Source organism: Ambystoma mexicanum, chromosome 6q (assembly GCF_040938575.1).
Source record: "Ambystoma mexicanum isolate Mex_15411 chromosome 6q, UKY_AmexF1_1, whole genome shotgun sequence".
Lineage (NCBI taxonomy): Eukaryota > Metazoa > Chordata > Amphibia > Caudata > Ambystomatidae > Ambystoma > Ambystoma mexicanum.
Genome location: NC_090937.1, coordinates 1,321,239,094 through 1,321,265,736, shown reverse-complemented (window position 1 = coordinate 1,321,265,736; position 26,643 = coordinate 1,321,239,094). Strand labels below are relative to the sequence as shown.

The 26,643-nt window shown below is 41.6% G+C and overlaps 1 protein-coding gene across 2 annotated transcripts in view; it reads right to left on the bottom strand.

Annotated features, from left to right (window-relative positions):
* Positions 1-26,643, bottom strand: part of BOD1L1 (biorientation of chromosomes in cell division 1 like 1) — a 926,227-nt gene that overhangs the window by 702,302 nt on the left and 197,282 nt on the right. For both annotated transcript variants that reach the window (XM_069631944.1, XM_069631943.1), the window contains exon 10: positions 18,099-26,067. In XM_069631944.1, coding sequence (XP_069488045.1) covers positions 18,099-26,067 — 7,969 coding nt within the window. The remainder of the gene's footprint in view (positions 1-18,098; positions 26,068-26,643) is intronic.

The window sequence follows — 26,643 nt, the reverse complement described above, 5'->3', positions numbered from 1 at the left end:
TTCAGTGGGGAGTTTAGCAGGTTTAGCAGGGGAGAGGGAGAGAGAAGGCAGAAGCGAAGAGGAAGGTTTTGAGGTGCTTCCGGAACCGGAGATGGTTCTCCTCAAGTTTCAGGGAGGCAGGAAGGCTGTTCCAGAGGGAGGCCCCTGCTGCGGAGAGAGATCTACCCCCAGCTCGTTGCTTCGAGAAGCGGCTGACCATGAGGGAGTTGGAGACGGATGAGCGAAGGGCTCGTGAAGGCAGATATTTAGGAAGAGAGAGTTGAAGGTATTGTGGCCCCAGGCCCCAGAAGGCCTTGTGGACAATGCAGAGGGTTTTGAACTTAATCCTCGATTGCAAGATCGATCTTGAGGTCGGAGCACCAATTCCTTGTGGAAGAATTTATGCTCTCACTGAGAAAGAGAATGAGTTCTTAAAAGAATATATTGAGGAACATCTTGCTAAAGGCTTTATTAGACACTCGCAATCACCAGCAGCCTCACCATTGTTCTTTGTTCCAAAGAAGGACAAGACATTGAGAACTTGTATTGACTATAGAGCCCTAAATAAAATAACGATCAAAAATCGCTATCCATTACCTTTGATATCCGTAATGTTGGATAGAATTCAAGGAGCTAAAATGTTCACGAAACTGGATCTACGAGGAGCCTATCACTTGGTTCGTGTTCGTGAAGGTGACGAATGGAAAACTGCATTCAGAACTCGTTACGGACTTTTTGAGTATCAGGTGATGCCATTTGGTCTGTGCAACGCACCAGCGGCATTTCAGTTTTTTTATAAACCAAGTCCTTCGTGAATACTTAGATGTATTTGTAGTTGTGTACATTGATGACATTTTGATTTTTTCTAAAGAAGAAGAACAACATGTGGAACCCGTAAAGAAGGTTTTAGTGAAATTGCGTGAGAATCACCTATTTGCAAAACTAGAAAAGAGTCAATTCCACACTAATTGTGTGGAATTTTTGGGTTTTGTATTATCTCCAGAAGGTCTTGAGATGGATTCGAGTAAAGTACAGGCAGTTAAAGAATGGCCACAACCAAGTTCTGTAAAAGATATTCAATGTTTTATACGATTTGCAAATTTTTATCGTCGATTTATTCAAAACTTTTCACAGGTGATTTCTCCAATTACTAAATTGTTGAAAAAGGGAGTAAAATTTGTATGGAGTGAAGAGGCTGAAAACGCTTTTAAATTTCTTAAAGAAAAATTTATTTCTGGACCAATTTTATTATATCCTGATGTGGATCAACCTTTCTTTGTGGAGGCAGATGCTTCCGAATGTGCCATGGGAGCAGTTTTATCACAACGCCATCCAAGAACTGGACAAATTCATCCGGTAGCATTCTTTTCAAAAAAGTTTTCATCGGCTGAGAAGAACTATACAATTACAGATAGAGAACTTTTGGCCATCAAGTCTGCATTCGAGGAATGGAGGCATTATCTTTTGGGTGGACGTCATCGAGTTACAGTTTTAACCGATCACAGAAATTTGACCTTTCTTCGTTCCGCCAAGACTTTAACACCAAGACAACTCCGTTGGTCATTGTTTTTTGCAGAATTTGATTTTGTGATTACGTTTAAGCCTGGACGTTTGAATGGAAAGGCTGATGCACTATCTCAATGTTTTCCAGGAAGTTTAAAGACCGATGATTGTGTTCCAGTGTCACTCTTGTCCGAGAAGAACTTTGTGGTGGGTGAAGTGCATAAAGAAATAGATTTTCGAGAACAAATTCATTATTTACTATCTAAAGAAGAATTGGAAAAATGGGAGGCCGGAGATCCGGTGCGAAGCATCAGGGAGGGTTTGCCCTATGTAGATGCAAAATTGTATCTTCCTTCTGAAGAATTACAAGAAGAGGCACTGAAGAATTGCCATGATTCACCATTGGCTGGTCATCCAGGAGTTAAGAAAACTTTGGAACTTCTTCGAAGAGAATTATGGTGGGAGAAGATCCATGAAGACACAGAAAACTATGTTAGAACATGTGAAGTTTGTATCAGAGCAAAATCCGACCATCAAAAATCTGCTGGATTATTAGTACCGTTACCAATTCCACCTCGTCCATGGCATACAGTATCAATGGATTACATTGTCGAGTTACCATCTGACAAGGGATGTTCTACATTTCTGGTGGTAGTAGATGTTTTTTCCAAAGCAGGACATTTCATTCCCATTAAGGGAGCTGCTACAGCTACGTCCTTAGCACAAGCCTTTTTGCAGAATGTTGTGAAACTTCACGGTTTACCATGTCAAGTGATTTCTGATCGAGGCACTGTGATGTTCTACACGTGTTGTGTTTAAAAAAACGAGATATTAGCCAATAAGTAGTTTGTTTGGACTAAAGTAGAGTCCAATTATTTTTATTGTTCATAAATATGTTTTTTTTTTGTTTCTTTAGGTAACCTGGAAAAAGGATACGTCTTCTTCAGCTTTCCCGGAATTTCAGGACATAACTCGTCAGCGTGGTATCAAGCTTGTTGCAAACAGGTAAGTTCCTAGGGGAAGATTGTTCCTTCAAATTGTGCTCTCTCTCTCTTTTTTTGACTCTTTTGTCGTATTTCTTATCAATGAATAGTTCTAGTTCTTCACTTGCTTGGTATTTGGTTCCCAGCTGTCTTTAAAGTATATTTGGTACTTCACCTTTCTTTCTTCTCTTTATCTTTCTTAATAAGGAATTCTAATCTTTCTACTCTTTCCTACTATGACAAAGCAAATGTTCAGGCTTTAAGGTGTTTGGTCGCTCTTATCCTCATCATCTAGATGTTGTTGTTTATTTCTACACTTTCTTCTTAGTTAACAGGATATCTGGGACCACCTCTTTGGCTTGGTACTCTTCCTGTCAAGTCTTTCACTCCTTTAGTATTACTTCTCACTGCCACCTTTCTCTAAAACGTCTCTCTCTGGCTGTGCTCTCAGCCTTTCTCTCCACAGGTGCTAAATTCGGTCTCTCTCATTCAGGCACGTACCTCCACTCCGCCAGGGCTCACTCAGCGTCTCTCTTTCGCCTCTAGGTAGCGTAGGAAGGGAAATATTTTACTGTTCTTTGCGGCGCGGCAGCTGGCTCATTTCTCCCTCTTACGTCCGTCGACTGCCAATGATTCTGGCCGCCTCTCCTGAGATCGCGTTTTCCCTCTTTGCAGCTACGGGGTTTTAGCACACCCCGTTCTTACTTCGGGTGTCGTTTCCGCTCCCCGGTTTCACTCGCTCACCTCGATCAGCCTCCGTGCGAGTCGGTGCGTATCTCCCTCCCCTTCGGGACTCGCGACAACGGTCGCCTTCTCCTCACCACCTCTTGGAGCGTAACGGCGCTGTTCGCTTCGTTTCTTTCGGCAGCCTCACCCGACTGCTAATATTAACCCTTTTTTTTTTTAAAACATGAACTTCAGTGTTAACGGATGTGCAACGGCACAACAACAGCCCAACAGCGGCCTTAGTTTCTCAGCTGCTCAGTAAGCCCAGCTGTAACCGTTGGGTTCCCCCTCCGTTTCCTAGGGAACCAAAACATAGACCTCGTTAGAGGAAAGTACATACACGAACTACTTCCTGGTTTCATCTGAGATTTGCTATGGTGCTCCCCTATCATACAGTAAAGGTATGATTTAGATGTAATAATCAACCCAGCATTGTCACAGGCACACAGTTTGTTTCAAAATTTTAGAAGGCGTTCTGTAAAGAATTGGGAATTGAAATTAATTTTACAACTAGTTATCATCCCAAGGGTAATGGCCAAACAGAAAGGGTGAATCAAGAGTTAGAAAAATATCTTCGTTGTTATTTGGGGTCTGATCACAGTTGGGTGGAGTTGTTGTGGTTGGCAGAATTTTGTTATAACAATACTGTGAAGGAATCTACTTCTATGTCACCATTTTTTGTAAACCAGGGATTTCATCCACGTTTTCTGAGGGGAGTAGTTTTAGAAGAAGTGGAGGTTCCTGATGTGGAAAACAGGTTGAGAACTATGGGGCAAAATTTGGAGAAGGCAATTCGAGCTTTGAAAGTAAGCAAATTGGGTTACAAGAAATTTGCTGATAAGAAACGTAGAGAGGCTCCTAAATATCATGAAGGAGATAAGGTTTGGTTATCCACTAAAAATGTAGCTTTGAAAGGAAAGAATAAATGTAGTCCCCGTTTTATAGGACCATTTGAAGTTGAAAAAGTATTCTCCCCAGTTACTTTGAAGTTGAAGTTACCATCTAGTATGAAGATACACCCTACATTTCATGTTAAATTGTTGAAACCATGTGGAAATGACACTAGATTAATGGGAGCACCTGGTCCAGTATTTTCTGATGATGATTCTGAATATGAAGTTCAAGCTATTTTGGATTCTAGAATTGTTCGAGGTCAGTTGCAATATTTAGTGGATTGGAAAGGTTACGGTCCAGAAGAGAGGTCATGGGTTAAAAGTGAGGATGTTCATGCCTCTAGACTAACTAGAAAGTTTCATCGCTTACAACCCTTTAAACCAGGCCCTGGGACAGGCCTTTACGGGGGTGGGGGTACTGTCAGGTTCTCACATTTTGTACCTCAATTTGACAAGGTTCTTAGGAGAATAGGGTATGTCAAATACCATTCCAGGAAAGTTAGAAAGGGAAGGTGGTTGAAATATTAAATAAATTCCGTTTAGTGAATAGAGCATTTCTTTTAGTTTGTTCAATTTCCCTTAACTAACTTTCAATTAGAAAGATGAAATGCCCCCAAGCCAAGATGGTGGAACTTTTTCACAACAATGATTGGTTCAGTTCTCAGCATGCAGCATTGTGATGTCATTAGAATGTTAATAACAATTCTCAACTGCCTTTCATTAAAGTATGCATCAGAGTAGGTCATATATTAGTTAGCTCCAGTAAAATTCATTTAAAGGTTCCATTTTAAAGGAGAGTTACATCCTTTTAAGAGTTCTAAAAATATACTAGTAATATTAGTTAAGTAACAGGAGAAGAAGTCTGCAGAAGAAGAATTCCAGTGAGATTCAGTTGCTGAGCCAGAGAAGAGTCCAGTTCCATTAACATTGATAAGCTAAATGGACTTCTGAATTTTTAAGTGAAGATTCAATATTTTGAAATGTTAATAATTCAAAGACTTTAAATTGAGCATTTCATTTTTTTTGGAACAATAGAATCCTAATATTATTATAAGAAATGGGCAAGGAATTTTTAATGAACAATATATAAAGAAGGTTCAGCAATTCATTTTTGTGTACATTTTATCTTATCTTTAATACTAATAAGGTGCGCGGTTCGTATTGTCGTGTTTTAAAACTTTTAACCTAAAATCTAATATATATTTAACTAACTTCAGGTTCGTTTGTTTTCGAGCCTGCGCCGCGTATTTCTTTGGATTTGTAAGCGCGGTTTAGAGGAAAGGACCTAACGACGTCACGCATGCGTTGCGGCCATTTTGGATTTTCAATGTTTTCCTCATTTTTATTCGTTGTTCGTGACGGAATAGAAAACGATTTAAGGACAGCGTAGTAGCCTTATTACGCAGCGTTTTTGTGAGCAATTGTTTTCCTCCTTGATTAAGAAAGAATTCAGAAGAAATACATGAGAAGCAAGAGACATTATTGAAAAAGCACTCTGTATGTGAAATTGGATAGAAAAGTTTACAGCAGAACATTTTACAAAGGTTCTTCAGAATACAAAAGGTAATTACTTACACATATTTATAGAGAGTATTTGATTCCTAGAGAATCCGACAAAACGTATAATAGACAATAGTAACAACAATATTTTTGGGGTATATTTTATTTTAAAGAAAAAAGATTACCAGATACTAAAGAGATCAAGAGAGCAGAAAGACAAAGAGAAGAGATATCGCTAGAGTATCTACAGTCAACATAAATCTTTCAGAAGCAGCCTATTGGCAAATCAAGCATAGGCAGCAGGTAAATGTAAATGGAGAAAATATAATATAGAGAGTAATCAGTAATGATCAGAAGATTGATTCATTAAAAGTTGTATTTCCTTTTTAGGAACATCCCATCTGAGTCAAAACTTTCCGAGAAGACAGTCTGAAGTACCTGCAGTGGGAGTTCTTGTCTTTTGTTGTTTTCTCCATTCCCCTTTCCCCTTGGGTTTGCCTGGCCAATAGTTTTAAAGAAGCAGGATTGTTGAGCAGGCAGGCTTAGGGGGCTAGGTGGGCCAGCTTCACTCCTGCAGGATCCCACTACTTCAGTTTTCCTGACAGTTGGACCAATCAACTCGACAGTAAGCCACCTGGACACCTTATCTCGGAGCTGGTTGAATCTCCTCAGAGTGCTGCAGGTAACCGTATAACCATGGAGAGGGACACCAGTTTGTGTTCGTTTGTTTTATTCACTTATATTGCGCACCAAACCCGAAGGTAACCGGGCGCAGCAGTAAAGAGTATGCAAAGCTTGAAGTTGCAGATTACGGGCAAAACAGAATATATACAGGCAATAGCAGGTCTCAAAACTAGACAAAAGGGAAAATGTACAAATGGGCAGCAGGATGGCGAGTATATATATACATAAACTAGGTGGTATCAGGAGTCTTCTAAGAGTTAGTGAGCAACTAGTCGTCAGTAGACGTCAGCAGATTGATATAGTTGGATCTGAATTTGAGTTAGGGCCGCTCGTCGCGTGGTCGGGTGGATCTTCTCTTTAGGAATCTGTCCATGAGATAGCTAGGTGCATTATTCAAAGCTTTGTGAATAAGGGATGCAACTTTTAAATGGATTTTGTTTTGGGTAGACAGCCAGTTATTTTGGCGCCTTATCTTAGATATGTGCAATCTTTTGGACACGCCAAGAGCTGCTCTCAAGGCATTATTTTGTAGGATTTGAATTCTGTGGATGATCGATTTGTTAGCACCGATGTATAGGGCATTGCAATAGTCGAGCCTAGACAGAATCAGGGCTCTAGCTAAGATAATGCAGAGGTCACCTGAGAGAAAGTGTTTACCTGCTCTAATGGGCTTACATGTGTAAGCTGTGGTTGATGCCAGGGACTTCACCTGTTTATCGAAGGAGAGGGTGGAATCCAGATAAAAACCAAGTGTCTTCACCTCCTTGGATACCTTGATGATATTGCCATCAATTTCAAAAGGGGTGCAGTCTTGGCCTAATTTTTTTAAGATTAGAGTGAGTACCCAGGATGATTAGCTCTGTTTTATCATCAATCAGGCATAGACCGTGGGTTGCCATCCATGCCTGGATGATGAGATACACCCTATTTACCAAGGCCAAATCCTTGTTGTAATCCCCGGAAAGTGGGAGGAGAATCTGGGTATCGTCTGCATAATTAGTGTAGGTGATACCAAGAAGGTCCAGATCATCAAAAAGGGGATTAGTAAATATGTTGTAAAGGGTGAGGGAGACACAAGAGCCCTGGGGAACTCCCCACAGAATGGGGATCGGGTCTGCCGCTGCCGAAGGGGAGAACACCCTCATAGTCCTACCGCTAAGGAAAGACTCAATCCAGATTATAGCCTCTTTGGAAAAATGTGCAGCTGAGTCTAGGCGGCTGCAAAGAACCTTGTGGTCGACAAGGTTGAATGCAGCCGTGAGGTCTAGTAGTAGGGGAAGGGCTGTTTTACCTTTGTCTCGTAGTTCATCCATTTGTGCCTTCAAATCGATGAGGGCACTCTCAGTGTCATGTTGGCGTTGGAATCCTTATTGACGTGCTCCTAAGAGCTTATGTTGTTTCAAGAATTTTTTAATTTGGTTGTAAGCAATCTTGTCCAGGATTGTTAGCAAAAATAGGACTGTTGTGATGGGATGGTAGTTTGTAGGTATAAGTGGGTCTAGGGTTTGCTTCTTAAGCAAAGGCAGTACCCAAGATTGTTTCAGGTTGGTAGGCACAGTGCCCGATGCAAATGAAGCGTTGATACGTTTAGATACAAATGGGGATAGATCTCTGGAAGCGTCGTTTATAAGCTGGCCAGGGCAGATGTCGCCTTGGCAGTTGGATGGCTTGAGAGAAAGGATGACTTTCTCTACCTCAAGGATAGAGGTTTTTGAGAACATGAATCGCACAGCTGAGTCCTGTTCCTTTGAAGGTTGGGGGGGGTCGGTATTCATATTCTTAGTCTGGGATGGTTGATTGAGTGAGGCTTTTTTCTTAGCTATTTTCTTTTGGAGCATAGCACCAAGTGTGCTTTACTAAAGCTACCGGAATTGAAGATTTGCCAAGTGCCAGATTTTTGACCAGTCCCAGTGCAGTGTAGGAGTCCCCCGATGTCCTCACTCTTGTCCCCACGACTGAGGCTCAGGAACAGCGAGATCTGCAGGAACAGATATCTTCAGCTGCATCTTTTTCTTCATTTATAAGGTACTGTGAAAGGAGTACTTACCTCTCACTGTGAGAGTGCTTGAAACTTTCGCAACTCGCAAGCCTAATCAGCTTGTGACACACATATAATTCTTCTTTTTACAAACTACTTCTGAGAACTTCAACAGAACTTTACTGTTTACTTACCAGAACCGTTTTATCCTATCCAAGACTTTAGCCCATTGACTTTGGCCTAACCTATTGAATTGAATTGACTCTTCTAGTGAACTCAAAGTATCTGCACTGTCTAAGAATAATTGTAATCCTTTTATGTTCTGTACCTATTCCTTTTTGCTCCTCCTTCAAAGTATTCTGAATGCCATTTTGCTCCTCCTAAAAAGTAGTCTGAATGCCTCAGAAACTTACAGAGTATAGTACTGAAGCATATTTGTGTATGATATTTAACTGCCTCCTTCTAGTGAATGTTTTATAACTGACTGTTAAATAAATTAATAAGTGTTTAACCAGGAAACCTTGAGTGTAAGTGTTTATTTGAACACCTGCAATGGTAGACCTCTGTGTAACATCTTTACTGCACACATTCCCCTCTTAAAATAAGCCTGGCTGCTCAGCTCTGCTACAAAAACTGTGTAGTACAGACTTATACCAAAGGTTGGTTTGCCTACACCTGTAGTCTTAGTTGTGTCTAGTGGTCCCAAAGGGTTCTGCATACAAACTCTGCCTCACAGGTCCCAATCCTTATATCTCAACCTTTCAGAAACCAAGCGTGAAGGTTGAGAGTCTTGAGCTCTGGATAGAGAAGCAACCAATCCTGAAGTTGAAGGGCCTGAAGGACCTGAGAAAGAGTGACCAGCTTGAACTTTTCCTTCCCAAGGAACTTGTCCAACCAACGCAAGTCCAAGATGGGTCTTAGTCTCCCGTCTTTCTTTGGAATAAAAAAATATGTGGAATACCATCCCTTGTTCCTGTCCGCCGCAGGCACTGGATCTATAGAGCCTTTCTCCAGTAGGGTCAAGATTTCCTGCACCAGGAGCGGATCTGGAAGCTTCAAAGAGAGGTTCCCCAGTGGATTGTCGTGAGGCCGCATTAGGAAGGGAAGGCAGTAGCCGTGGGCAATTGTCTCCACAACCCACACATGCAAAGTAATAGCTCACCATTCTTCGAAATGCTGAGATAGTCTGCCCCTACCCGACGAACAATGGAACATGGCCTCATAGCTGTTTTGGAGCGGCTGTGGCAGCGCCTGAAGGCAACTAGGCAGCTGCCTGAGCGGCTCTGGCACCTCTATTTCCCCGTCCACTACGGGTACCTTTTTCGGTGGCCCCTTTGATTAGCGGCTCCTCTCGATCTACCAAAAGAGGAGTAGTAACGAAAGGAGCCCCCCTCCACTGTTGTCCCCTAGGACGAAAAGGCGCAGGTTGACGCACAGCTGCGCCCAAAGATTTAGCAGCAGCTTTGGAGGGCTGAATCCTCTCAAGGCCCTCATCAGCCTTGCTGCCAAACAAATGACAGCCATCAAAGGGCATGTTCAGAAGACGGGCTTGCACATCCGGGGCAAAACCCGACTTCTGCAACCATGCAAACCTGCGTACCATGGTGCTTGCAGCCATGGATCGGCTAACACTATCAGCCGTGTCCAACTCAGACTGAAGGGATTCACACATGACATCCTTGCCATCCTGCACAAGAGCAAGAAACCCATCTCTTTCTTCCCCCACCAGAGAGACAATTCCAGAGAGTGTGTGAAAACCTTGCCAAGGCACAAGTGGAGTTGGCCGACTTCAGTGCCATAGTCCCAGCAGAAAATACCTTGTGTGCCCAAGCATCGAAGCGCTCGTCGTCCCTATTTGGAGGGATGAAGGCTCAGAGGGCTGGACGGAACTGCGCGCTGGGATTGAAAAATCACCAGCATTTGCTCCCTGAATGCCTCCCATTCCTCAGGAGTCGAGGAATTAGTGGGACAAGCCACTTTCCTCACGGAGCTATCATCGGACGAGGACAGGGAAGGCGACCTGTGACGCTGCTTCTGGGAGTGCCGAGACGAGGACTACGAGTAGCGGGACCCACTGAGGGATCGAGATCCCCGGACTCCTTCCGACGAGGAGAGTCACCCCTCGAATTGTCGGTGGAAACACACGTAGATGTTCGGGATTTTCGGGATTTAGAAACCCGACCTACCTGCAACTTCCCCTTATGCTCTCGCAAGGCCCTGGCAGTCAACGACTGGCACTTCCAGCATTCGTCGGTATCATGACTTTCGCCCAGGCACCACAAGCAGATGCAGTGCGGGTCCGTAATCGACATTTTGGACTTACAGTCCTGGCATGTCTTAAACCCAGACAACAAACCCAAAGTGGGAACCTCAACTTTCACTGATACCTTGAGGTAGAACCATGTAATATAACGAAAATGGTACCAGGAGGACAAGAGAGACTGAAGAAGGTGGGCAGACGAATGTGAAGCTCAAATCATTATATTCATTTCATTAAGATTTATCTAAAAAACACGTGGAAGCATTTTAATTTAATCAATTCTAAAAAACATTTTACTAATCATGCATCCATACATTCACTCTCTAATGCAATATCTAAAAGATATATAGACATACTAAGAAATTACAAAAGCTGATCATTTCGTGGTTTAATGAAATGATCAGCTTTTGTAATTTCTTAGTATAAATCTTAATAAAATGAATACAATGATTTGAGCTTCACATTCGTCTGCCCACCTTCTTCAGTCTCTCTTGTCCTCCTGGTACCATTTTCGTTATATTATATGTCTTAAACCCAGACCGCGGAGTCGGAGGGGTAGATGATGAAGACATTTTCTTCGAAGAAGATCACACGAGGCGCGCTGAGTTCTCGAAGCAAACACGTTTGCAGAAAAAACTGAACTGAGGCCATGGGCGCCGTGCATCCCATTTATAACATTCAGTGACGTCACCATCAACGGAGGCCTTTGAGGGGCATCGACCCAACGCCATCGACGCAGGATGCCCTATGCCGAAAAATGTCCAAAGCAGCACAGCTGTGGACATTACATGTCAAAGATGTGGAATACGTTGGAGGACACAATCCATTCAAAAAGATTGTACAGAATGTTGGACCACAATGCAGAATTCTCTTTTAAAACTATTTTAGGGATTCCATCCGGAACCCATGGGATTTGAATGCTTGCATTTCTTGATCTTTTTCACAATATCCCACGAGCCGTGCCAGGTTCAATAACTTTGGATCATGCACTGGCATGGTTCCTGTAGGATGGCTGAATTTCCCAACCAGATAATCTTTCCAAATTGAGCCTGTGATTACATTATCCATGGCTGATTTTATTTGGACACAGCTCATATTTATAGAATGAATGTTTTTCAAAAATATTTGCATATTAAATGTTTTCACTATGGTCAACATAAATTGGCTATCCTCGATATCCAAATTGATTTTACGCTACTTAACCCAATTCCTGTACTGTTTAAGAAGCCTCGAGTTGGAATTTTTTTCAGGACTAGACAAGGCCAGATCTAATGTAATCCCTAACGGTTCCCCTTTGGTAGGCTTGAGGTTATGCGGTGGCTTACAGAGCTGGTATGATTCATAAAGTATTGTGGATTCATGGTGCTGACGTTTACATTTTCAACAAATCTAGACATTCTAGAGAATACTATATCATTAAACTTAGCTACAGTCCGACTTGACCAATATATACAATTTGTTTCTTTAGTAATCAGAACATCTTTTTGACCAAGGACATTCTGAAATGAAAGTGCAGTAAAGGAGAATTCCAGTACCAGTCTTGCATGATCGCTGGCATCCGTATCAGTAATAAATTAGAAACTAATATTCTGTAACAATGATTCAGATGAATAAATAAAATCAATAGTAGAGTTCCTAAAGCCACTACGCCAAGTATGCTGTCCCAGCACATCACCGGCTGTATTCCCATGGAGTCTGTGTAGGTTTCAATTTGACATAACTTCCTTCCAGAGCATCCCTCTGCCATCAGAACCCCTATCCAAATAAACCTTTGACTGGGAAGTGGATATAAAGGGCCTGTCGGGGATTATACAATTCAAATCACCCATCAACAAAACGTGCACCAAACCATATGTAGAATACCAATTTATCAATTGATTTTAAAGAGAGGAATAAAGGACACAAAATTCTATACCTTTAGGATTCCAGTAAATATGCACGATTAAAAGATGACTAAGGTAAATAGTCTGATCCCCTTCCGAAGATAATTTTTCTGTAATCAAATCCCAAACTGTAATCGGGGAACAGAACAATGTTTTAACTCCAGTAAATATACCACGAAAGAATGACATTATTGTCATTTTTCAGCTTTGTTTAAAAATAAAGAGTAGCCATCCAATGTCGGCATTTCTCTTAGCTAAACGTCTTGAAATGCAAAAATCTCATACTTCGTTATATCTATTGAATTAGAACAAGGAGCGAGGAAACTAGAATACCCTCTGGTATTCCAAGAAATTAATTTCCACAATGAAGCCACTTATCAAGACAAGTCATCTCTCGTCTGGACCATGGACTGGCCAATGTGCTTTATAGAGACCACTCGTGAGTCTGTGTGAAAAATCCATGGTTGCTCTCCTTACAGTTATTGATTCAAAATCATCCTTTGACTGAACCAATGGATACACATCAATTCCCATTCCCAATGAATATTTCTACTTCTTTCAAAATTAAGTTTGATAATAATTTAGATTTGAAGTGAACAACCACCTTGTCCATTCAATTGTTATCCACAAATTCAATTTGTTCCATATCAGATGATACCACAAGTCTAAAGGAGGAGAGAGATGAAAGTAAAGATAAAATATATGCTCCATTTAAAATTAGAGCTTCAGACTTCCGAAATATACCCTCAAAGACTACAAACAGTTTGAATCTGTGCCCAATGATTCTGGCAGAGTTGAGGTACTTTCAAGGTCTATATGAGGCTTCACAGGATGTATAAATGTCTGTAACGCGGCCTTGAAAGACCTAGGCCATGGCATACAATAGTCTACTTTGACAGGGCGTTCAGAGACACAGCCATCATCCAAAGACCATTGAATGCGATAGTCTGTTTTAAAAGATAGCTCAAAGGCAGAAGCACGGCCATCATTCAGAGAAATTTGCTGCGATTCAGCAGGTTCAACCATTACAATTTGTTCTGGTAAAGGAAAGGTGGATTCCTGGAGATGATTCACTGACTGACTTTTCAAAGTATTAGGACTGGTCAAAGAATGCTCAGCTATAGCTGATGGAATATGATGAGAGAATACGGTTGGTTTTTCATGGCTTTTTAGATCTCTGCCAATCTTTGAGCTTTTTATTTTGTTCTTTATCTGCTATTTCTTGAGAGGTCCTAGTCCCAATACCACAAGAAGCAACATTACATCAAAGCTGACTGGTTTTAAGGAGCTCAATAATTGTTTTCAATGTCTCCTTTTATGCGCCAGTGTTTGTGGTGCATTTTTGGTCTTTTTTCTTTTTTCCTTCATAGAGTATCGCAAGCATCTGCTTGCAATAATCCCATCCCATTTTCCTTACTATAGGGTAGGGCGCTGGAGCCAGCCAGCCAACAGTTATTATAGCACAAGAGTCTAAAGCTATACTGGGAAAAAAAGAATCCCATAAACAAACAGGGATTTCTTCAGAGCAAGCATGAACATTGATTTGAGGAGACAATGCAACCACATCAGGTTACTGGGCAGGATTTGAAGCTACCATAGGCACCATAACTTTATTATCAATAAGCGTTGGGGCCATTGCTTTGCATATTTTCAGATGTTGTGTTCAACTTCCTCATACAGGATGTCGTACAGTTTAAAAAGAGATTGTAAGGTGACCAATAGCAATGTTAGTTGAAGAACCAAAAGTCAGCAACAAGGGATTTCATGTAAATTTGATCTGTACAACGATGGAAAAGAAAAAGCCAGAGAAAAATCCACTGCTTGTTTAACGCTATCCAGTTTTTCACAGTAGAGTTAACTGTTGTAGAGAAATGAATTGACGAATCGTCAAAGAGCGCAGGTATAGCCAAAAGAGTTCATTTCTTATGTTTATGTTTATTGCATTTATATAGCGCTTTAAGCCAGAGCGCTTTACAATATAACCACTGGTACAAAAGTGAGAGAAGCATAATTACAAACATGAACAGGTCATTAGAAGAAGAAGTAGAACTATTTACAAGGGAGGGGTTGGGGGAGGGTAAAGGATGGGCTAGGTGAAGGGAGTTACGGTGGAGGATTTGAGGTAGGGGGAGAGGGAGGGAGAGGGGGAAGGTAAGGGGGAGTGATCTGGTGTCCTCATAGCCCTTAAGTAGTATTTGTTACCAATGTAAGGTCAGGGGGGGGAATTTCTTTATGAGGAGCTGCCTTTTGCGCCTCATTCTCCAAACATTGACAGGTCCAAGAGTTTTCGAGCTCTTGGCATTTACAATGGGGAAGTAATTTTCCTCTTATCCTGCATTTCACCATACATAGTGTTCAATAAAGCCTCTTTCGAAAGGATCTTAGTGTCCGAAAGGGTTGCCATAAAAAGGGGAAAAGTGGGAGGCTCACACCTTGGGGAGTGCACCCCGGACCACGGTGAGCCAACAAATAGCCGAAAAGCAACTTAAGCCCTACTCTCCCGCTACCCCGCCATACTGCAATCACTTTCTCGCATTACTTCTGCACGTATATCTGAGGCTGATAAGGAGTGTGCAGCAATGAAATGGTCTGATGATATCCCACGACTGTGTTCTGATTTTGAAAGTTATGAAGTGAGACTTGGAGAGGAGATCGAAGCGCACTCTTTCCAGGTTTGGTCGAGTGACACCTCAAAATGAATATTTTACTGAGGTTTCTATTTCTATTCACTATGCTTGTAGTGCCCGTATTGGACAGCTTTTTTAGGGAAATAACCTTTGGGTCTTTACAAATGTCTGGCAGAGAAAAACACAAAGGATTAAGAAAAGCACCCCTTTCTCACCCAAAGGATCATGGGGGAATTAGGTTTTCCCGAGTTCTTCAGCTATTATAAGGCTGCGCAAGGTAGAGTTTTATTGAGACATTTGCAAGATAGCTTGGCCACCTATCGGACGTTTCGTAAAGATTGAGTGGTTCATCTTTAAAAAAAAGTTAGGGGTCTGATATGGTATCCTGTAATATCCATCGCTCCCTGAGGTCTGACATCACCCTACCTTCGGTGCGTTGTGGATGCTGTGAAAATATATAGGTAGTAAGTGGGAGTTTTCTACTGGCCCATCACCTTTAAGCTCTCTACGGGGACCCACCTCTTGATGTGGGTAGGTTGGGGGTGCGATCTGCCCAGTCATAGTCAGATTCTGGACTCAAGATGGTGTGTCGCCTCCTTTTTGCAGAAGTTGTATTTAAAGATTATACCATGGTTCAGGGGATGTTGAGAAAAGATGGTATTACAATTTTTGACTATCTCAGGCTTAAAGGACATCTTTTGCACCCTAGGTGGAGTACAAGTCGGGCACGGGAACTCCTGCTTTCTGAGAAGGTTCTGAATACGAGTACAACAGGAAGGGTATTGTTTCTAAACTGTATAGAATTCTTGTTACTGGTGACTTAGCAAACACACAGTCCTTCAAGAGTTAGTGGACTCTGTTGTACGAGCAGGATATCCCTGATGTTCTTTGGGAAAAATATATAGAATTACCTTCCATGACAATGTTTCTGCCCATGATATGGAGACCAACTTTAAGGTACTTCAGGGGTGGAATAGAGATCCACCGACAATATCTAAGATGTACCGGAGATCCCTCACCCTCTAAATGTTATAGGGGATGTGGGCAGGTGGAGACCCGTGACCACATATGGTTGACATGCCCAAACATACAGATCTTCTGGACTGAGTTGTATAAAAGACCTGCTCGGGATTCCCCTATGGTTGGACCGCCGGACTGTTTTTATGCGTTTTCCTGCCAAGGATGGTGATGAATATCGGTTCCCAGGGTTGTGGGATGCATGCCTTATGAGAAATTAACGTATATGCACACAATAATTTATCATTAGCATCCGGGGCGGGGGACCCAGCCCATCAGGTTAATTGCATCACAGGGTGACTAACGATCCAACTTCCCGTCCCCCCTCCACCCTTTCCTCGGTCACCGTTCACTCCCCTCCACACCCCTGTACCAAACTTACCTTATTTTTCTGGCTGGGTGGCTCAACTGCTGCCGCCACTCTAGCCTCCCAGGCTGCCATGGAAATGGAAGAGGGGCTTCTTCCAGCTCTGAGACAGCCATCTTAGTTTAGAATTGTGTATGAATAAATGAGACTCTGTAAGGAGTCTCGTTCATTCATACAGCATACAATAACATTGCTGTCAGCACCCCTGGTTTGCAGATTGCTAATAGCAATAATACCCACAGCATCAGTGCCCATCATAAAGGCCCTCGCACTGTAACTTGGGTGCCGGGCCGTTACAATCTGATCCGGCCCGCCAGATAGGGTATCATTGCCTAAACGTTGAATGAGGAATGCCCACCCTATTTTGGAAAAGTTGGGTGATACACAAGATAGCTTCTTAGCCTCAAGTAGTTATGATGTACCACTGATGCTTTTTGTATTTTATGTGATAATTAGTTTTTTGTGTTTTGGAAAAACCTTGATGAAGATAAAAAAAATAAAGTTTAAAATGCCACCAAACAGAACTTGTACAACTATATGATTTAGGGTACTTACAGTGTGAGATGATTTGCAACCTTGGTGATAGCACTCCACTTTGGGCACCATACCCATATGAGTTGCATTCCCAGTGAGATCGCAATACAACAGATGGGAAAATACAGTCAAGCATCATAAAAATCAAGCAAAACATCAGGGACTCCAAGGGACAAGTAAAACGGGATTTCATAACAGTACTCCTCAGAAATCCCCCCTACAGTGGGGAAGGACCTTAAAACGTGTGGACTAATGGGCTACCCGTGTGCCCTAGGTAGATGCCAAAGGCAAATGAACTTGGAAAGACACAATGAAGGCTCACAAGGGAGAAAGGCAAGAAAAAACCTTTCCACCTGCATGTAATTTCTTTGGGAGGGAAAACTGCAGTAATAAAGTCTAAATAGTGTTTAAGGACAACACATAGCACAGGGAATATGTGCTGTGGTCTAACATCAAAACAATGAAAATAAGGCTAGATAGGATACATATTCAGGCATGGCCCTATTGAAATGGCTGCACAATGGACTGAAATAAAAGAGGCAAACCAATGGAATGGTCTGCAGAAAAGTCAGGATCTGTTTCGGAAACCACGACTAAGTGCATCAAGAACAAAGGTCATGTCAAGTTAAATTAAAATGAAAATATTTATTCAAGGATAAACTCCAAGACATCATCCCTTATACAGAGACACAGTGTCAATCAGATAGCTGAATGAAACCTTGCAAACCATCTTCCTAAAACTTATTTTCAGAAGATACTTTTAACTGGAGCTTAGCTCCACCCTTACCTACGCTGAAACAGGTACATATATACACCATAGAACTTCAATTCCAATACTTTGATCTGCTCCTTCCTTCATTCCCCACCTTAACTTGTTAAAATATCTCAGCTCATTTATTTAAAAAATGACATACTTGTTTCGCTGATAGGAATTCCTTGTTATATAGTTCTGTCTCAGTTCTCATCCCTTTTTTTTTTAGCAGATAATAAATAAATGTAACTCATAGCTTGCCACTTAAGAAGAAAACGATATGCAGACGTTTCAAAATAAGTATAACATTTACATTTTAAGTCTGTCTTGGTTTGTAAATGTTTAATCATTTGCCAATTAGCGTCTACATTGTACGACTAAATGTTCAACTTATATCATTAAATGCATCTTACCTGATTTCGGACTCTCTTGTTCTAGTTCAGATGATTCAACTCTAGTATCCTGTTTGCAATCATCCATTACTTTCTTTGAAGCAGAATCACCATCTTTCTCAACAAGTGAAAGAGACAAATCACCAACTTGTTCTTGTTGTTGCTCTGATATATGTTTAGCACTCAGATCAGCATTTCCAGTTGACAGCATCTCAACTGCAGGTTCTGCACCGAGCAAACTGTTATTTTCACCATTGCCTTTGCTAATAGAAGCACATTCTAATATACTGTCTTTAATGGTCTTAGAATCAGTGACTACTTCTATTATAGAGACATTATGCCGTGCATTCTTCTGGACTGCAACTGTGGATTCAATCTCTTTTGAGTGTTGGTCCTCTTCTTTTAACTCTGCTATATCTGTAGTGATCTCAGATTCAACTGATGTTTCCGATACCATACACTTTACTGCATTATTGTTGGCAGATTCACAATGTGCTTCTCTTCCATTTGTAGAGAATACTGAATCTTTACTTTGGGTTTCTGAAGATAACTGGATGCACCCCTCAATCTCTGTGGCAGTTAAAGGCATTTCTTGAGTTTCTGGTCTATCTAAAACTTTATTTTCATCGGCTTCCCTTGAGGGAGAGGCCCTGAGCCCCCTATGTACAGTCTCCTCCTCTTTGAATACAGTTTCATTGTTATTTTCAAAGACTGAAGTTGAAGGTGGATTCACAAAATGTACACTTGTAACAATGCCTTCATTTGTATTATTACCACTAGTGCAGTTCATGCGGATCTGGATTTCTGCAGACACACTTGTTGCAGTTTCGCGATTACCTACAGTTGTGACATTTACCATCCCATCATCCTTTTTCAGATCTAAACCTGTGCAGTACTTTATATCATTCCTTCCCTCAACATTTGGAATGATAGCCCCTGCAACAATTTCTTCTTGTCCTGTGCAGGAGGATGAATCCTCATTGCCTGTGCCTGTACTTGTGACAATACCTTCACCTTCTTCTTCTTCTTTTGTTCCTGTGCTGGTTATGGCACTCTCATCATCTTCACTGAAATCTCCTTCTTTTGCATCTGTTCTATTCAAGGAAACATCATCATCATCTTTTTCTTCAACATCGGAGCAGATTAAACTGTCACCATCATTTCCTGTTTCTGTACCAGCGGCAGCTTCTATATTTTGTTCTTCTACTGTTATTCCTGTGCTTGTTACTGCACTATCTCCTTCTTCTGCACCAGACATAACTAGTGCTGTTTGACCCTGTTGGTCTGTGACTGTGCTAGTCATAGCATCCTCCACATCCCTTTTGGTAAACGTATCAGAGAAATCTCTTTCAACAAGTCTCTCTTCCACATTATCGCCAGTTAAATCACCATCATATTCTTCGGTTATGGCCTCAAGCGTAGCAGCTTCACTTACAGGATATACGCCTTTTGCACATGTAACATCATCTGCATCATTCCCTTTTTCAATATTTGCACAGGACACATTGTTTTCAGATTCCACAGAATTTTCACATGCCAAGGATGCCACACCTGTCATCATACCTGCACTTGTTACAGTGCCATCACCTTCAATTTCACTACGTTCTGTAACTGTACTTTCAAAGTCTTCTCTACTACCTTGTACAAAAGTCTTATGCTTTTCCTCTGAGCTGGCACTGCTCACAGCATCTTCTTTTTCTTCTGTTTGGTTGAATATTACAATTGTCTCAGTTTGCAATGTATCGGCTGAAGTGTTTCTTCCCTCGCCATTTATTGTGGAGTTCATGGTTCCATCATTTTCACTTTCAGTAGGTGGTTTAGTTAGTAGACTGATGTCACTTTCTTTGACAAAAGTGGCAGAAGAAACACTACCGCCTTCTCCAGAGGCAGCACAAACATAATTACCAAGATCTGCCTCCCCAGTACTGTTTTCATTACTTTCGGCACAAATAATGACCTTGTTCATTTGAATCTCACTTTCCATATTGTCTCTTGATGTACTGGAGGAACTTGTTGCATCCTCACTATTCTTTTGAGCGCACATCATATTAGCTTCTGCTCTCTCTTCTATGCTTCTGTCCATAAAAGTTCCTGAAGAGGTGGCATTTTTCTCCCCTGTAACTCCATCCATCTCTCTTCCTGAAGAGGATGCAGTTCTGTCTTCTGCATTTCTGTCCAAAGTGGTACCTGAAGATGATGCTGATATCTCTTCTGTGCTTCTGTATATTATGTTTCCTGACGAAGATGCTGCTCTCTCATCCGAGTTTCTGTACATCACTGTTCCAGACGATGAGGCAGTGTTCTCTGATGCATTTTGGTCCATTGTGGTCCCTGAAGAGGTTGCTGTTCTCTCTTCTGTGACTGTGTCAGTCATTGATCCTGAAGAGGATGCTGTTCTCTTCTCTGTTTTCCTGTTCAACATAGTTTCTGAAGAGGATGCAGCTCGCTCTTCTGTGTTTCTGTCACATGTGCTATCTGAGGAGGATGCAGTTCTATCTTCTGTATTTCGGTCAACTATAGTTTCTGAAGATGATGCAGCACCTTCCCCTGAATTTCTATGCACCATGGGTTCAGAAGACGATGCAGCTTGCTCTTCTGCTTTTCTGTCCACAATGGTTTCTGAAGAGAAAGAGGATGTTCCATCTTCTAAATGTCTGCCCACCATGGTAACGGAAGAGGATGCAGCTCGCTCTTTTGTATTTCTGTCGCATATGGTATCTGAAGACGATGCAGTTCTTTCTTCTGTATTTCTATCCACCATAGTTTCTGAAGAAGATGCAGCACCCTCTCCTGTATTTCTATGCACCATGGTTTCTGAAGAGGAGGAAGTCCTATCCTTTATATTTCTGTCCACTATGGATTCTGAAGATGATGCTGCTCGCTCTTCTGCTTTTCTGTCCACAATAGTTTCTGAAGAGGAAGAGGATGTTCCATCTTCTAAATGTCTGTCCGCCATGGTTACTGAAGAGGATGCAGCTTGCTCTTTTGTATTTCTGTCGCATATGGTATCTGAAGACGATGCAGTTCTCTCTTCAGTATTTCTATCCACCATAGATTCTGAAGAAGATGCAGCACCCTCTCCTGCATTTCTATGCACCATGGTTTCTGAAGAGGAGGAAGTACTATCCTTTAAATTTCTGTCCACCATGGTTTCTGAAGATGATGCCGCTCGCTCTTCTGCTTTTCTGTCCACAATGGTTTCTGAAGAGGAAGAGGATGTTCCATCTTCTAAATGTCTGTACGCCATGGTTACTGAAGAGGATGCAGCTCGCCCTTTTGCATTTCTGTCGCATATGGTATCTGAAGATGATGCAGTTCTCTCTTCTGTATTTCTATCCACCATAGTTTCTGAAGAAGATGCAGCACCCTCTCCTATATTTCTATGCACCATAGTTTCTGAAGAGGAGGAAGTCCTATCCCTTATATTTCTGTCCACCATGGTTTCTGATGATGATGCAGCTCGGTCTTCTGCTTTTCTGTCCACAATGGTTTCTGAATAGGAAGAGGATGTTCCATCTTCTAAGTGTCTGGCCACCATGGTTACTGAAGAGGATGCAGCTAGCTCTTTTGTATTTCTGTCGCATATGGTATCTGAAGACGACGCAGTTCTCTCTTCTGTATTTCTATCCACCATCATTTCTGAAGAAGATGCAGCACCCTCTCCTGTATTTCTATGCACAATGGTTTCTGAAGAGGAGAAAGTCCTATCCTTTATATTTCTGTCCACCGTGGTTTCTGAAGATGATGCAGCTCGCTCTTCTGCTTTTCTGTCCACAATGGTTTCTGAAGAGGAAGTTCCATCTTCTAAATGTCTGTCCGCCATGGTTACTGAAGAGAATGCAGGTCGTTCTTTTGTATTTCTGTCGCATATGGTATCTGAAGACGATGCAGTTCTCTCTTCTGTATTTCTATCCACCATAGTTTCTGAAGACGATGCAGCACCCTCTCCTGTATTTCTATGCACAATGGATTCTGAAGAGGAGGAAGTCCTATCCTTTATATTTCTGTCCACCATGGTTTCTGATGATGATGCAGCTCGCTCTTCTGTGTTTCTGTTCACCATAGGTTCAGAGGATGATGCAGGACCCTCTCCTGTATTTCTGTGCACCATGGTTTCAGAAGAGGAGGAAGTCCTGTTCTCTATAGTTCTGTCCATCATTGTTTCAGAAGAGGATGCAGCCCGCTCTTGTATGTTGCTGTACACCATGGTTTCTGAAGAGGATGCAGTTCTCTCTTCTGTGTTTCTGTCCACCATGGTTTCTGAAGAGGATGCAGTTCTCTCTTCTGTGTTTCTGTCCACCATGGTTTCTGAAGAGGATGCAGTTCTCTCTTTTGTGTTTCTGTCCACCATGGTTTCTGAAGAAGATGCAGCACCCTCCTCTGTATTTCTGTGTGCCATGGTTTCTGAAGAGGAGGAAGTCCTATCCTCTATATTTCGGTCCACCATGGTTTCAGACGAGGATGCAGCCCGCTCTTGTGTGTTACTGTACACCAGGGTTTCTGAAGAGGATGCAGCTCTCTCGTCAGTGTTTCCGTCTAACAATGTTCCTGAGGAGGATTCAGCTCTTGCTTCTGTACTTCCGTCCATCATGGTTCCTGAAGACGAAGCTGTTCTCTCTTCAGTGTTTCTGCAGATCATGGTTTCTGAAGATGAGGCTGCTCTCTCTCCGGCGTCTCTCTCCATTAAGGATCCTGAAGATGATGCAGCTTCATCTCCTTCATTTCTTGAACACTGCTTCACAACTTTCCCTTCCCAGGTACTAGTGCCAACTAAAGAGCCTGAAGAAGATGCAGAGTCCTCGCCATCATATTCTAAAGACATTATGGGGACTTCACCTTCTGCTTCCTGTTGGTTAATATTACTGGTGCTCATCACACTGCTGGAAGAAGAGGTAGCAGCTTCACTTTCCTTTTTGAAAATGACAAAGGCATCACTAGTATTTGTGTGTCTATCCACTACCGTGGTTGAAGAGGTTGCAGCATTCTCTATGTCTTTTTCTGTAGATTTCATGGCACAGAAAGCTCTTTCTTTAATGTTCTTACCCATTACAGAGCCTGATGAAGTTGCAGCATGTTCGCTGTCTTTTTCTGTGCATATCAGAGGAGTGCCTGCTTTCTTTCTAATAGTGGTTCTGTCCATCACAGCACTTGATGATGTGGCCTCTTCATCTTTTTTGGAGTCCCTTACACCATCAGTCCTACCCTCTGTATTTAGGTCTATTACGGTGCTCTCAACTTTATTTTCTGGGCTGGTTCCACACACAGGATTATTGCTGGCAAGATCTTCAGTTCTGAGATTCTTGAATTCTTCTGAGTTATTTCTTAGACTAATGCCAATTGCTTCTTTTGTTCCACTCTCAACAATTACTTCCTTCCCTTCTTTTGTATTACTGTGATGAGCAGTGGTTTTAGGTTTCCCGTTATTGACCCACATTCCACTCCCTTCTGCAACATTTCCAGTCACTGCTTCATTTTTCAGAACATTCAAACAGTGAGCAGTCGTCTCCAAACTCTTAGTCTGTGCACTAGTCCCGACATCATTAGATACATCACATCTCGTTGCGGTTCCCATATTTACTGTACTACACAACACATTTTCTGTATCAGGTCTAGTTGTACAAGCATCCATTTTACAGTCGATGCTTTCAGATGTGCGATTTGTGACAAGTGGCTGGTCTTCCCCTGCATTAGCATCCACTGCAAAATCTTCTCCAGAAGTGCTCGTCCTGGGGCTCTGCCTTATTTTAACATAGTTAGTACCTTTGTCTTGCTCAGATAATTGTGTGATTATACCACATTCTTCTGTGTGAAGGGGAACAAAAGCTCCATCTCTTTTTTCGGTTTCATGCATTCCTTCTAAGTGTATCTTTCTACATGACCCTTCACGAGTCTCCTTATCCACGCTCTTACTCTCATCTAAACCATTGCTAGAAGCACTGCTAATTCCTCCTTCAAGATCAGCCTTAGCAGCTATTCCGGCTGATATAACTACAGACTCCATTAAAGTAGGTTTTTTCACAGGCTGCAGTACCAAATGATAACCCATCTGGCCAGTTTGGTTTGAAGAACACATATCCTTAGGACACTCAGAGACATATTCGCTTGTTGAAGAGGAAATAAGGGAAGATATATTTCCTTTAAAGCATAGTGTTGCTTTTTGAGGCTTTTGTGATATGGGGGATTCTGGAACCACCAAACCGCTCGCTATTATGTCTCTTTCATTGTTCTTTTGATAACCTCCTTGCTCTTCAGAACAAACATTTGCATCTAAGATCTCTGGATGAAAATCTTTTGCAATATGTTCTTCAGAAATGTTGGCACTGTTAGCTGTGATCTGGGGTTCTAGAGAAAAAGCAGGTTTCACGGCCTTCAATTCGCTACTGTCTCCTGAACGATTAAGAACATATACACTTTTCTTTGAAACACTTTTTATAGGTAAATCAGTGTTTCGTTTCAAAGCGCTTGCAAATGTTTCTGGTTTAAACATTTCCATCAGTTCCGACTCCTGTTCAGGACAAGGAGGATTTCCAATAATTTTTTTATGGGCTAGCACATTGCAATCCACAGATGGCGCAGTAAGCAACTGTGCTTCTCGTTTAGTTTGATCTTCTTTTTTGCTTTCCAGCGTTAATTTGTTGCTTAACTTCTTGTCCAAAACACGGTTGCCTCCATTCATTTTTACTGGATTCTCTTCCACGTGTTTCACTGGTTTGTCATCTAATTTTGTGGCATCTCCTTTCCTTTTACTTTCCTTACCACATTGCTTAAAACTTCTACTTTTGTTGCATTCAGTGGATGACTTTTTGTCAGGTTTTGACTGGCTCGGTTCCTTATGATCACTTTTAATTCGTTCACTGACTTTATCTCCAGATTGAGATTTCATTTTATGATGGCTTTCTTTCTCAGGACTAACTCCCGAATAGGCTATTCTTTGCAGCTTAGAAATGATAGTCTCTTTCAAAATGTTGTCCACATGACTTTTATCACTATCACTTACTTGCAAACTTGAGTCTTTGTCAGGCTTTTGGGATGCTTCTTGTAATTCCCCTTCATTACATTTGGATGATTTATTAGAACTCTTTGACTTGATCTTTAATGAAGACTTCTCGTCGGAAGAGCTCTTTGTTCTTCGTCTGTCTTTATGGATACTTTCATCATGTTTTGAATTGCTATCTGAATTAGTGGAGTCCAAATCATATTTGTCTTCTGAATGCGATTCAGTCTTCTTTTGTGAGCCACTTGTATTTTGCTTTAAGCTCCCTGGAGAAGCTCTGTGTATTTTTGAATCACTCGTTGATCGTCTTGATTTGTGTTCTGCTCTTGACTTTTCTGTTGAACGGCTTCTTTCTTTTCCGTTATTTTCTTTACGGAAGCTTTCATCTGTTTTTACTGCACATTCAGATCCTGTCTTTACTTCTCTACTGTACGCCAAAGGCTTCCGCTCACTCTTGTGTTTACTCTTTCTCTCAGATTTATCATCTGAAGATGATTTGCTCGGTTTCTCCTCTCCTTTCAATCCTCGCTCAGAGGACCGACGGTCTACGTCTTCCAATGATTTTGGTACACTGTCAGTCTTATGTCTATGGTGCCTTGATGAAGATTTATCATCTGACAGACTTCGATCTCTATCACCTTTGTCTCTGTTGGATTTCACTTCTTTTTTGGTTGTGCTTCTTGAATTAGATGTGTCTGCAAGATTGCCATCTTTTTTCTGTTTCTCAGTTTTAGGAACACTTTTCTTTTTTTGATGTTCTTCGTGATTTGACTCGACTCGGTCAGCACGCTTTTTTGCTTCACGTGGTTCACTGTCTTCAGCGGTAACTTCAAGGAGAGAATAGATCCTCTTTTTTTGTTCCCGTTCCATTTTAGTGTCATCTTTTTTCTCCTCAGTGGAATGTTGAGGTTCAGAGCAACGTCTAGTGGATTTCTGTTGACTTTCAGTTTTGCTATGTTTTGTATCCTTTAAAGTCGATGATAGTTTTTCAGATGTCTATGATTTAAGAAAACATAAAAAGCACACAAGTTGAATTACTTAAAAATAACATGCTTCACATTAAACAATTTTCATACCACACTTCTTTGTAAACATTATCATTTATATTTTTTTTTTTTAAATTGGAGCAGAAACAGATGTACAAACAGTTAACAACAGACCATCAATATAGAAGTCATATTTCCCACCCAATGAGGCCCATTTCCATTTACCTAACGTCTTCAGTGAGACAGATATGGGACACACAAAGAAGTACAAAAGATGATAAAGGGAAAAACAAAATAAATGAAATACGGTGAAGGGGAGGGGTGCATGGGATGTCCTGTGCTCCACAATACCAACCCCATTCACACTCCACTGTTGGCACACGCTTCTGCCCAGTCTAAAACAGTCTCCATATTCGCTTGGGTTTCCTCCTTGCATTTCTCTGACCAGACATAACTTTCTCATGGGATGCCAGCAAGATCATCGGAGAGAGAGAGAGAGATGAACAGGATTGTGGTTCCAAACCATAGCAGTTTAAATGCCACAATTCTGTTATCAATTGTTCCATATGAACCATAATTTCCGCTA